A 13937-nucleotide genomic window follows, 5' to 3' on the forward strand; every position below is an offset into this window, starting at 1 on the left:
AAAGACAAATACCATATGAGATCACTTATATCTGGAATCTAACATACGGCAGAAATGACCCTTTCCACAGAACAGAAAACCATGGGCTTGGAGAACAGACTTGTGGTTTCCAAGGGGGAAGGGGATGCAGTGGGGTGGACTGGGAATTTGGGGTTAACAGAGGCAAACTATTGCCTTTGGAATGGATAAACAATGAGATTCTGCTGGGATCTATGTCTAGTCACTTACGATGGAGCAGGATAATGTGAGAAAAAAGAATGTATACATGTTAAGAAAAAGATTCAAAAAATTTTTGTGCAGGCATATCTAATATGCAATATATAAAACATGTTATATAGCATATACCACATGATACCTTACACTGTGTGTGTGTGTGTGTGTGTGTGTGTGTGTGTGTGTAGGGGGTGTATTTATAGGTGCCCCCAAACAGGTAAACGGACAGGATTGATGAGAAGAGGAGGTTGGGGAAGACCCCGGCAAAGCTATGCAACTTGGTAACCAGGACCCTGAAGGCTAACTTTGGGTACCTGGGGAGATAACTGGGCAGCTCAGGCAGGCAACTTAGTGTGGCAGGAGGCTGCTTCTACATGTTTGATATTATTTTATAGCATATTAGCGCTACTCCCATGACTGCTTCATGCAATTATTTACATAATTGAAAATTTTTGTTTTATGTTCAGTTGAGAAAACTGAATTGGGGAATGGCAGGCATGAGCTCCCCTAAGTGTCCACCACGACACACCTGTGGGTCCCTGGGGGGATCTGGTCACTTTACAGGTCTTCACTGACAAGGAGACCGGAGTTGAGTTGCATCGTCGCCAAAATTCATCCTGTTGGTTCGATTCCATGACCGTCCACGTCATGACGTAAAGTGCAGTTTAAAAGTCAGGAAAATTTTCTGTGGGCGCCTTTAATCCTAACAGTCCTATGTTGCTGCTGTGACCTGCTCATCTAGTTTGCTTAAAGTGCTTATCCATGGCAGAAAACCTCTTTCCGCTGGATTCTGAAAGAACTCACTTTTCAGAGGTTTTAGGAAAACAAAGCTGTGCATTTTAAAATGATCTGGTGGACAACCAGATAACCAAGCCAAAGCTATGCTTCTTTTCTTCGGTGGTATTATTAAAAACACATATCACACTACTGTCCAAAATAGATGATGAATGAGAACCCACGGTATAGCCCCGGAAAATCTACTCAATCACTTATAATAACCTAATATTTGGGAAAAAAAAAGAATGGATATATTTATATGTATGACTAATTCACTTTGCTGTACACCTGAAACTAATACAACATTGTGTATCAACTCTACTCCAATAAAATAAAATGAAAACCAAACACCAAGCCCACACATACTCCGGAAAACCAAGCCAAAGCTTCACTCAAGAAAGCTCTATCACCCAGATGTCTGGTGACGATGCAGCTGCAAGGAGGACGGGACGTGAATGCACTTTGCCATTCCTCAGCAAGACTGTCCTGATCTGAATACGCAGGTTCTCAGGCGACTCCACGCCTCATGGCTGGTCTCGGGCAACAGCTGAGCTAGGTTAGAAACGGGGAGCTGAGGGGGGTCAGAGAACTGCCTCACCTTTGACTGTCACGTGGACACTCTGGCTGGTGGAGAGCTGGGGTTGAACCAGCACATTGCACGTGTACTCCCCCTCATCAACCTCCTTCTGCACATCCGAGAGCTTCAGGGTTCCATTGTTCTCGAAAGCCACTTGGCGGTGGTTGAAAGGAAGCAGGTTAGAGTTCTTGTACCATTTGATGGAGTAATACGGGTAGCCAATCACACGACAGTGGATGTACGTGTCCCGCCCTGCTATTGCTGTGATATTTTTCATTGGTCGAATGCTTGCAGGCCCTGGAGAGACACAGAGAAACTCTTGAAAATAATTTTAAGGGTACAACTTACGTGTGGACATGGGTACCCTTTTCCTTGAGTTAAAAATGTAGATTATTTTCACGTTAATTTGTTGTTCAATCAAACAACGTTTCTGTGCATTTGGCAGTTTCTACCAGGAAGGGTTTTTCCTCCTTTTAATGTTGTGATTTTCAGGTGGACGGAATGAGTGTTAAACACATTATCACCTATTTCTACCAACTGTTTTGAATTACAGGACGACAGGCGATTTAATCCATTCAGAGGAACTAGCTACTCTGAACACTCATGCTCTCTTGGTCAAACACTGGGACCAAGTGGATTGCTTGGCTCGCTCTATCAGATAGATTATGAAGATGGAGGTTATGCCACGTTGCACTATGACTCGAGGTTAGATACCATGGGCACGAAGGTTTACCATGAATGCAAGGGACGGAAGAGGAGGAGGAAGGCGAGAGCATGCACAGCATCAACCAGGAAAGGAAAGCTCCAGTGGGCAAGCCTAGGAGTACAAGGAGGAACAAGCTGACTACAGAAACCAAAAGGCCATTTCCAACAGGAACCCGACCGCTGCCATTCCCGAGGAGGAGGGAGAGGGTAGGAAATGGGAAGCGCCGGTTCATCCGCTTGGGCATTCCAAGACTGGGCTCTCGGTGCATGCAGAAACCTTCTTCTCCACTACAATGAGTTATGTGTTTTTTGAGGAGCTGATCTGACAAGCACCTCTTACGTTTATTCGAGCCTGGTACAGGACGACTCCCGCCGAGTTGTTGGCAGTGCAGCGGTAGACGCCCCCGTCCCGGACCTGAGAGCTGGAGATGTTCAGGTAGCTGACCACGTTGCCCTCGGACGTGATCATCTGGCTGATGCGGTGGCTGCCGCCCTTGAGGATGGGGTCGTCGTCCAGGGTCCACGTGATGGTGGGCAGTGGCGTCCCCTTCACGTTGCACATGAGGGAAACCGGCTCAGCTGGACTCACCACTTTTTCACTAAAGGCAGAAATAATTTTGGGAGTTCCATCTGCAGGAAGACAAATCACGGAAGGAAGTGGCGCATACCAATAATTAAGCAACAACGTCTGAGTCTATTTATTTAACGATCAGGAGGTGGATGTAGCCGTCATCCAGTGCCACTCGGTCTGGTTTTATCGCTAAGGCCCAATTAGGACAAAATTTCATTTCGAATTAAGTAAACACCACATTAGCAAGTTTTAATAACTCTCTCCATATTTCCTGACCTGACGTCAGAACAGGAAGAATGACAATGCAGCTCAAAGGTTCACGGTAAACAATGTCCTCTCCCAGGTTTTAAGTCAAAACTGGCAGGTCCCCATCCAAAGTTATAAACATCAAGGAAATCCGTACACCTCCAGCTGGCCCTTTAGCTTTCTACTCCGCCCGAGTTAATTAGGGACTGCTCACCAGGAACTGTTTAGAGGAATAATGGGAAGACTGAAGAGACGGATTATCTCATCTTTATCATTTTTTCATAAGAACTCCTCTTTTCTATTTTAAGGACAAATGATAAGCACATGTGAGTGTCCATGAAGGGTCTGAGAATGGGTAGAAGTTAAATAAAGTTTGACCATTCCAGTGTGTATTAAATATCTCCGTAAGTATCTAAAGTAGGGTGGCAGGAGTTCCCTGGTGGCTTAGCAGGTAAGGATCCTATGTTGTCACTGCTGTGGCTGGGTTTGCTGCTGTGGCTGATGTTTGATCCCTGGCCTGGGAACTTCTGCATGCACAGACATGGCCAAAAATAAACAAAAAAAATAAAAAAATATAAAGTAGGGTGGCCATATGATTATCATCCAACCCGGGATACTTTTAGACTGGAACAGATACCGTGGACCATGAAGCTAGAGCAGACACAGCCCAAGACTGTACCAGGGAAATGAGGAGCTTAAGTCTTAGGAAACTTTCCATAGGAATTTCTCATATTTTAGACAAAGATCAAGTTTTCATATTTCATTATTTTGCTATCATGGGTATTGACTATTTCCCTCAAATTATTTGGCAGTAATCACAAATGCATGTTTCTTTTTTTAAATATATGTATCCATTAAAAGAGAAAGAACGAGAGGCACACATACTGGAGAAGAGTGTATGAAGGTCAAAAGAAGGAGAGATCTACCAGCGGGTCTAACAGCCTCAGGCCTCTAAATCAGCATTGTGACACTTCTTTTTTCTAGGCCTAAGTGGGTCATTCTGACGCCAGTGTGATCACGTGCAATAGAGTTTCTGAGTTTGGTAATAAACTTTGCTGGAAGAGACATTAATATTTTTGGTGATAATTTTAAAACTATAGTGAAAGATAATGATTAACATATTTTTCTTAGTTTTCAATTTTAATTATAAAGGTTATATGTATTCATTGTTGGAAAATTTGAAAAAAAAAAGCGGAAGAAAAACAGGAAAGAACACGGAAGATGTCTTGCAATTGCATCACAGATGGCTAAGTGTCACTACCTTCAAATACCCCTGTAGAAAGCGTTACCCATCACCCAAAGGCTCAGCCTGTTTCTGGGGCACAGAGCTAGGAAGGGGCCCTAATGCCCTCTGCCATCATCTCATTTGCAAATTCCCGAATCTTAGCTTCCTCATTCTGACTCATATTTTGGGGGCTGGAAAAGCCCTTCAAGAACGTTTCCTCCCCAGGTGCATGCTCGAGTGGCTTCCTTCAGGGTCCTTAGACCACAGACGTCTTTCCTTTACTCTCGAGGATGATAAAAATCCCTTCCTAATATTTAAACGGAGAACCTGTGCTTTTGCCCTCAGATCAGGGCGGACACGGCCTTCGATATGCTGTGCATTTAACCTATGGAGAAGACGGACGTCATCCTGACTCTTGCTCTTTAAACATAACGGTTCTTGATGCTTGGGGATGTTGAGGCTATTTTATTCGACCTTACAATTAAATGTTTCTTTTTTTCTTCAGGGTGTGTTATGCTGTAAATTTCTTTTCAACGACTTGTTACACTAAGCACTGAAATCTCACTTTTTTTTTTTTATGTTTTGGAAAGATTTTTTCCCAATACACTTAATTATTTTTTGCAGATAAAGTTTACCTATAGTTAAATGTTTAGATCTTAAGTACACAAAGAGCATGAACTTTGTTAAATATGCACAAAATGATCAAGATAAAACCCATTTCTGGCACCCCACAACGTCGCTTGGGGTTCTTTCAATCAGTTTCCACCCACCACAGGCAATCACGTTCTCATTATGCAAAAGGAGCATACTTAGCAAGGTTAGAAATGTAACTTTGCAACTCGACTGTTCTCTAACGCAAAGTCTGCCAACTGCCCAGTAAAGTCCCTCACAGCTATTTCTCTCCCAGTTCCACCAGCATCACGTCTTACGTTTATGTGTGGTGTTGTTTTAGTCGCCTTTAATCTGCAGTTTCCCAAATTGTTGTTCAGTCTTTGTTGTGTTTCTTGACTTTTGCTTTTTTTTTTTTTTGGCCTTGCCCACGGCATATGGAAGTTCCCAGGTCAGAGATGGAACCCTTGCCACAGCAGCAACCCAAGCTGCTGCAGTGACAATGTCAGATCCTTAACTCACTGCACCACAAGAGAACTCTGACTTTGACATTTTTGAGGAGCTACTTTGTAGCCAGTTGCTCAAACTCCACTTGCTACTTCTTCTGTGGTTACATGCAGGTTGTGGCATTTTTTTTTTTTAATTTTTGTTTTATTTTTATTTTTATTTTTTTATTTTTTATTTTTTTTTGTCCTTTTGCTATTTCTTTGGGCGGCATATGGAGGTTCCCAGGCTAGGGCTCGAATCGGAGCTGTAGCCACTGGCCTATGCCAGAGCCACAGCAACGCGGGATCCGAGCCGCGTCTGCAACCTACACCACAGCTCACGGCAACGCCCGATCCTTAACCCACTGAGCAAGGGCAGGGACCGAACCCACAACCTCATGGTTCCTAGTCGGATTCATTAACCACTGCGCCACGATGGGAACTCCAGGTTGTGGCATTTTTGACAAACCCCATGGAAGTGGTATTGTTTTTGTGTAGTTACTGGCACATTTGCTTATTTCCTTTCGTGAAATGTCTGCTCGAATCTTTTTTCCATTTTTGTATTAAACTGTTCGCTTTGTTATTGCTTTGTAGGAGTTCTTTATGTCTATAAATACAGGTGTACATATGTAATATACTGGATAAGATGAGGATACACACATATATACAATGGCATATGCTACGTAGTCACGTATAGCATACATTATTCGTAAATGTGTGCTGAAGATTTTCTCCCATTCCATATTTGCCTTTTCGCACATATAATTATATGTATATTAATATTAATACATATTCAAATTTATATATGTATATGTACATATCATTTTAATCATACCTAAAAGCTAAATAGTTAAAATTATAATTCTTCATGTGAAATGGAGGAGCGTCACAACAAACAATTTCAAATAATTTAATTTATATTCTGTCCTTCCTGTTATTCTGTTTATGTGATGATAACACTACGATACAGCGTTGTAACTTTGCAATTTTATAATTTCTCAATTCCTGTTTAACGAAATTAAAAGAGAGAAAGTAATTTTTCTCAATGTTTACTAACCTATTTGCCATTTCTCATGCTCTTTACTCCTACAGATCTGAGTTTCCGTTTCGGGTCATTTTCTTTACCCTGAATGACTTCACTTACCGTTCCTTAATACGCAAGTCTTGTAGCACCATATTCTTTGGGCCTTTGTTTATTGGAAGTATCTTTATTTCGCCTTAACTTTTAAAGACTGTTTTTAACAGATATAGATGTGTAGATTGATGGGGGTTTTTAATGTTGAAAATAATAATTTTTTGTTTAAAAAAGGTAGGTTTTTGCTTTTCTTTTGTGTTCTAGCTTCCCCACCTCCTCGTCCCAACAGTGGCGGGAAATGTCCTCAGTGGAAATGTGGAGTCGGCAGAGAAAGCACCCGACCTCCTCCCCTGCTTTCAAGGGTCAGAGTCTTCTTTATGCCCGCTTTCAAGGGTCTCCCCAGCGTCTGCAAACAATTTCGCTTTTCCCAAAGTTCATAACTGTCATCTTCTTGCAGGTTAATCTGTGACATGCTATCCTACCATTTCCCTAAGGAGGACCTGTTTTTACTCGGTTTTACTGTTCCCACTCTCCCCGGGTGCCGCTCTGACCGCGAGCCTCTAATTATTAGATTCCAGTTGCTTTCGACTTCCATTCCAGTTTCTTTGTCTCGCTAGGAACTGTTCCCAGAGTCTTCATCGTGTCAATGGCCATTCTTAGATCCTAGTATTGGGGGGGTTTATAATCTACGTTTGTCCATAGCTACTACAGGAGGTTAAAGCATAAGGAGGGTACTTGTTAGAAACCACTTTAAGGCAGCGACGAGGTACGTATTTATTTGTAATTCCGCGTCTGCTCTCTTTTTCCTACACTAGCGCTGTCCTCCCTCAGAAGAGAAAAAATAAAGTGAAGCTTCTTGTCCTGAATGCAAACTGACACGCGAAAATAGATCTGTGAGGAGGCTCAGTGTGTTCCTTTGCCCCCTCTTTTTACTCAAGCGACAGGCTTTTTGGGGGGGATGAAAGCAGACATTACTTTCCCCGTGAGACCTGAGTGACTCTGAAATCTTTCTTGCTGTCACCCTCTGATAACCTGAACCCTTTAGACATCATTATGGATTATCAATATGCGCTTCAGTTTTCTTCGTCACAGGCGATGGTTGCCAAGGTAACCAGGCCTGGAAAGGTAATCTCTCCCTTTTCTACAAAGAATCTAAAAATAGTGACTATGGAAGGACTGCAGGGCATCACCATCAACAAACTGGCTCTGTGTAAATTGATTACTTTCTGCATTTAATTATTATGTGGAACAGTGTCAGGCTTTTAATATGAGTACCATGCCTTCAGCTAATTTTGCCTCTGCTTTGAAAAAACTCAGTCTACAAGGAAATGCTTGAATCAAAATAAAAATATCATTTTAAACCTGTTTCTTCCTAAAAATTAGCTAAGTTTTAAAAAGGAATGAGATAAATATTCTCTTAGCACCAAGACACATTTACACTTATTTTCATATATAAATGGATTATCTTTTTTCCCCCTTCAGGCTATTTGAAAGTCACATACTTACTTTAATCAGGTGATAACAGATGAATTTTAAATTTTATATAAAGGCACAATTTCCAACGAGACATGCAAATATACAGATAAGGGCTAGTTTAATTATCTGCTGAGAAACACATTTCTCTCCCTTGTGTGTTACTTTGATAGCCTCTTTCCCTGGCTGATGGATAAATCGTTTGAAGATATAAGTAGGCAGTTAAGAAAAGAAAACAATGTAACATACCTACAACCTATTGTGATACCACAAGGTAATTCCTCAATATTTCCATTCACCTAAATCTGTGACAGTCTGGACCCAAAGAGGGACAACCCTACAACCCAGATGCCATCTGTTGGCTCCACCAAGCACGATACTGAAAGGCTGCTCTGAATGATGCCTGTAAGGTGGTGCTTCTCAACAGAGGGCTGTCTGGCCCCCCAGGGGACGTTGGCAATGTCTAGAGACATCCTTGGTTGTCACAAGAAGAGCGAGGTGCTGCCAGCATCCAGCAGGTAGAGGCCAGAAATGCCGCTAAGCATCCTGCAGTGCCTAAAGCGGGCCTCCAAACCACGCACACAGAGAAACCCTGGTCTAGAGCCTAGTGGATTGTCAACCAAACCCTAAGTCTCACGTTTCTTAGGGCTGTACCTTGGGTCTAGAAAGATAAGTAGCTGTAAACACATGAGTGAGCAGCATTTATGTTACTTAACTTCATGTTAAATCGCGTTACATATGTTAATTCTGCCATGGACAATGTTCTACTGACTTCTCTTTTTTTTGCTTTTTAGGGCTGCACCCCTGGCATATGGAAGTTCCCAGACTAGGGGTTGAAATGGAGCTGCAGCCTCCAGTCTATACCACAGCCACAGCCAGGCCAGACCTGAGCCATGTCTTCAACCTACACCACAGCTCACAGCCATGCTGGATCCTTAACCCACTGAGCGAGGCCAGGGAGCGAACTTGCGTCCTCACGGACGCTTGCCAGGTTCGTTACCACTAAGCCACCATGGGAACTCCCAACCATGGACAATTCTCATTTCACTGGAAGTTATTCTTTTATTTGCCCAAGTTGGCTTGGAAAACTAGGGTCGTGTTACTAGCTGGTTGGATGGAGAGAAATCTTAGACGTGCAAGCCACGAGCATGGCTTCACCCTTCACTCTGGCTTTGTGTGCTCTGGGTTGGGGTTCTTTCTCAGTAACCCTGTAACAAGGCCCACTGACCTTCAAGGACCACCTGCACGTAGTCTTGAGCGGAGAGCTTATCCTTGCGCACGAAGCACTGGTACGCGCCCCCGTCGCTTCTGACCATGTGATCCATTATAAGCTTTTCACGGTTGAGCCCCGTGATCCTCACGTTCTTCCCAGGGTTGAGGATTTCACCGTTTCGGTACCAGGAGAGCTCCTGGTCCTCACTTCCTGTCACGCTGCAGGACAAGGAGACTTGGCTGCCCACACTGCTTTTAACCTTCCTGGGGCTGATGGTAGCTTTCAGTGGCTCTGGAATTGGCGATCAAAGAAAAAAAGGAAAGTAAAAACATCACACAGGGAGAGATGATTTCCACAGCGTGTTGGACTTTTGACAGACATAGGCATCACCGCAGGCACACGCGGCACGTGCTCTGATTTCAGTGTTCATTCGTGGGGCACCCTTCTGTCTCAGAACACCCTCATCGCTATCTGTTTTCACACCTTCTTTCTCTGTGGAGAGAGATGGGGGTCGAATTTCTTTCTCACTGAGTACGTGTACTGACCCACTGACAGTAAGGAATGCTACATCCAGCAAGGACAGAATATTTAAATTCTATTTGTCTCCGCCCAGGGGGCATGAGTGGGTTGCTCCAGGCCACTCTCACACACATTCACTCACTCACGTTCCCTAGGTGACTGAACAAGGAAGGGCCAGTTACACACACTGTAGGAAAGCAGCGAGATATTAGAATCTGCAGCCGTGAAACAGGTTTTTCCTTGAAAGGAAGCTCACTGCGTTGGACAGGGTCGTAACGTTCGTCCTTGACGTCCCATGTTTCAACAAACTCAATTCAATGTCCAAGCACTTACTGAGCACCTGCTCTGTGCCAAGGATGGGGTTAAACTCACAGGCGAGAGAAAGACGCGTAACCCTCGCAGAGCCACTAGCATGTGCGGTACAGCTACTAAATTTCAGGTAGCCATCACTTCAGTCGGTCTTTGCACAGTCCTGTTGGTTTTGTGTTATCATCATCTCCATTTTACAGAAGGAAAAAAAACGGTTGTTCTGAGAGATCAATTTAACTGAATTCACTCAACAGGTAAATGGCAACAACCAGTTGTTTACCCCAGTTATTACTGCCCGACTTCTCCTGCCACCAGCTGGTGAATGATTAAAGGAGTTCAGGCTTCTGGGTGGGTAAGACGCACACGAGGATGAGATTAGTAACCAGGAGGGCCCATCGGAGAGGTGCACCACATGGAGAGGATGGACAGAAAGCCCTCAGACACCAGGGGTGGATGGAACTGAGGCCAGTGGATGAAGAGGGGGCACCTTGGAGAGTGGGGACTGCCAGGGTTAGGGCATGAAGCTCTGCCAGGTCTCAGAAAGTGCTCTGGATCAGTCTGGAGGCAATGGGGGGTCTCTGAAGGAGAAGCTTGGGAGCTAAATGACACAGGCAGTCTGGGACAAGATGGTAAGTGGCCTTGAGGTTGGATTCCAACCAGAGAGAACTAAAGAAAGCTTTCTGGAGTTTTTAGCAGGTAAGTGCTACAGGCAAACACATTGTGGGGAGAAGTGGTTGATCAACTTGTGTCGGACAAATGAGAGTGGGAGTATCAGTCAGCAAAGGGGCTCGGCAGAGGTCTGGCTGTGGAGCAATTAAAACTTGACCTAGGAGTGTGTGGAGGTGAAGAGCACAGCTGAGAAGCACCACGAGATACACTCTCTATGACTTGGCAGGACTTGGACTTAGAAAGGAAATCTTTAGGAGGATCCAGGACAACGCCTTTGGAGCGTTCAAGGGTGGAAGAGGTCTAGGATAACAAGAGCTGCTTACACGGCAGAGCCGGAGGAGGGCAGTTTGCGGTGCTGTTCTCTGGAAGGGCCCGCTGAACAGCCAATTTAAGACTGGGAAACATGCTCATCTGGCCCTCAACAAAGGAAGCTAAAGCCACACATGCATATTCACGGCTGTTTTCAGAGGGAGCTGGGGATTTGAAGCTATAAAACAAAAAAGAGCACCGAAAGAAAAGAGATTGAAGAAGAGGTTCTGAATTTGGAACCCAAGAACATGCCTTCTTCCTCCTGGAGAAGAGAGACCAGACAAAGGAGCAGTCAGAAGGGCAGATGGGAGCTTGACAGAAGCACTTGGAACTTTTCCAGAGGTGGCAGAAAAATACAAAATGAAATCAAGCATAGTCAGAATTAAGACTTTTCCACAAAAAACTTTTCAAATGTAGACAATGATAAATGCCTTTACAGAGAAAGCAATAAAATACTCTGAGTGTTAAGCAGAAAATAGGAGGGAACAGAGAATGTTTTGCAAACAAGGCATTGCATTAGACGTAGAAAGATGGAGCATTTTAGGCATGTGCATTTGAAAACCATCTTCCACGTGGATGGAGCAGCAAGTAGGGAAGGGATGGGTTGTACAGGGAGTAGGAAGAAGTTAGTTTTCATAGAAGTTTTTTAAAGCAAAACTATGGGAAATAATGACCACATGGGTTTGAGATGACTCCCACACTATAGTAGGATATGAACTTTACTCAACAGAAACTGGGGGCCACAAAAGGTGATTTCCAATGGTGTCTTGCTTCCTCCACAGGGTTCCTCAGCCACAGAAACATAACTACGTGGACGTTATCCTCCATTTCTTCCTAATCTCATCCTGAGCACACCTGACTGGCGTTTGTAGGACTCGGCCTGGGCAGCTGATGCCAGGCAGCCACTGGGATATTTACGTTAAATGTGTTCACTTGGTCTGGTATTGTGCTAAAGCAGTCTGCACCCAGGGCGACAGGGACGAGGCGGTTCCATAAACAGACATAAGGCTGGGGAAAAAAGCCAGGGTAAGAAAATGCCTCCCTTCTCAACGCCAGACTCTTGTGTTCTGTTTGTTCAGTTCTGTTCATCACATTTCTATCTAGACAAAGAGGACATCACATTGGCAACGAAGAGCCATGTGTTTTGTCCAAAATCCTGCCGCTCATTTCTGGCTGCGTGATCTTGAGTAACTCAATTTGATTTGGTTTCTGCACGAGTGAAATTAGAGTTTTTAAACTGAATTAGCCTGCCTCCCTACGGTCACATCCCTCCTTCCCCCAAGTCTGCCTTCAGCATCCTTCTCAACACCCTCCTCCAGGCGGCCTACCAGTCAATTAAGGTGCGAGAGATCCACATCTGGATCATCCATACTCGGACCAATGGATAGTACTGAGTCCAAGTCCAATAGCTGGAAAATTACAGCCCCCTGTACAGCTGACAAGAGCCCCACTTAGGAATTTAAAGTAGGTTCTGGAAACAGGCCGAGGACAACTGCTTTGATTTGATCCCATTGCCTGTGCTGACAGCAAAATTCTGCTCCTCTTGCTCCCGGGGTTTACAGGCAGGATGGCCATTCTGAATCCACAGCTCATGTTGCCTTGGGAATGTACCCTGGGGCCCCCGACTCTCCAGTCCTATAACCTTGAGCAGTCTGAACCTTAACTTCCTCACCAGCACGATGGTGCTAATATGGGTCTCGGCGGGCCTGCTGCGTGCCTTAGCGGGGGTTGGAGAAAAAGCACAGAGGTCAGCGCCAAACAAGAGCTCCGCCAGCGGCAGCAAATGTCACCATTGCAAGTTACCATCCGACTTACGTTTCACGTACAGGCGGCCTATCACCTTAGCGGTTCCGTATCTGTTGGACACTTCACACACATAGCTGCCTGAGTCCGATGGACGAGTGTTCTCAATAAGCAGCCCCGTCACGGTTTTCTGGAACCTTCCAGAGAGTTCCAGGGGCATGTTGTCCTTCAGCCAGCGGTAATCGGGCTCAGGGTGCCCAAGCGCTTTGCAAGGCAACTCCACACGCTGCCCTGCCATGGCTTTGCGATGATCGAACCCATCCAGTATGGATGGGGCTGAGTTCGCTGGGTCTGCAGAAGAAAAGGAAAAACTCTTTGATGTGGCTAATGAGTTAAAGTGAGCCTTTAGAATCATAGGGCCTCACATATAATTCAAATTCTACGTCTCTTTCCAACTATTGATACAGATCTTTAAGATGACACACATGAACAGAAATAAAAAGCCCTATTCACATTTACTTTTCTGAGAATTTGCAAAAGGGTGGAGCAGATATATCTTTGGTGATAACTAAAGAAGATGTGCAAATGACAGATAAGCACGTGCCATTAGCCATTAGCATAATGCCAGTTACAATCACAGCGAGCTGCTGCATCATGCTCACTAGGATGGCTGTGATAAAAACCACAAACACTTCTCCGCCCACCTGTGATCTCCGTAACCGTAAGTTTGTTTTCAAAGTCTGTGAGTCTGTTTCTTTTCTGTAAATAAGTTCATTTATATATATTTTTAGATTCCACATACATGTAAGTGATATCATATAATGTTTGTCTTTCACCGTCTGACTTCACTTAGTATGATAATCTCCAGATCCATCCATGATACTGCAAGTGGCATTATTTCATTCTTTTTTTATGGTGGGGGAGGGATGGACGGGGGTGGGTGCTGGGACTGACACATGCACACTGAGGTCTATGGCATGACTGGCCAACAGGACCCGCTGCCAGCACAGGGAACTCCACCCAGTGTTCTGTGATCATCTAAATGGGGAACGAATCTGAAAAAGAATGGGTGGGGTGTATGTATAACTGAACCGCTTTGCTGTACAGCAAAAACTACCACAACATTGTAAATCAACTATACTTCAATAAAACTTTTAAAAATGAAAACAAAAACCAAAAACCTGCAAACAATAGGAAGTGCCCCCTGTGAGGAAGTGGA

General features: G+C 44.3%; 1 protein-coding gene across 1 annotated transcript in view; it reads right to left on the bottom strand.

The window, feature by feature from the left end:
- Window positions 1-13937, bottom strand: part of DSCAM (DS cell adhesion molecule) — a 740562-nt gene that overhangs the window by 306847 nt on the left and 419778 nt on the right. Inside the window, exons 5-8 of the mRNA XM_047796891.1 lie at window positions 12791-13069; window positions 9185-9460; window positions 2606-2902; window positions 1589-1864 (exon numbers count right to left, since the gene is read on the bottom strand). Coding sequence (XP_047652847.1) covers window positions 1589-1864; window positions 2606-2902; window positions 9185-9460; window positions 12791-13069 — 1128 coding nt within the window. The remainder of the gene's footprint in view (window positions 1-1588; window positions 1865-2605; window positions 2903-9184; window positions 9461-12790; window positions 13070-13937) is intronic.

The sequence above is a fragment of the Phacochoerus africanus genome, chromosome 1 (genome assembly GCF_016906955.1).
Source record: "Phacochoerus africanus isolate WHEZ1 chromosome 1, ROS_Pafr_v1, whole genome shotgun sequence".
NCBI classification, from domain to species: domain Eukaryota; kingdom Metazoa; phylum Chordata; class Mammalia; order Artiodactyla; family Suidae; genus Phacochoerus; species Phacochoerus africanus.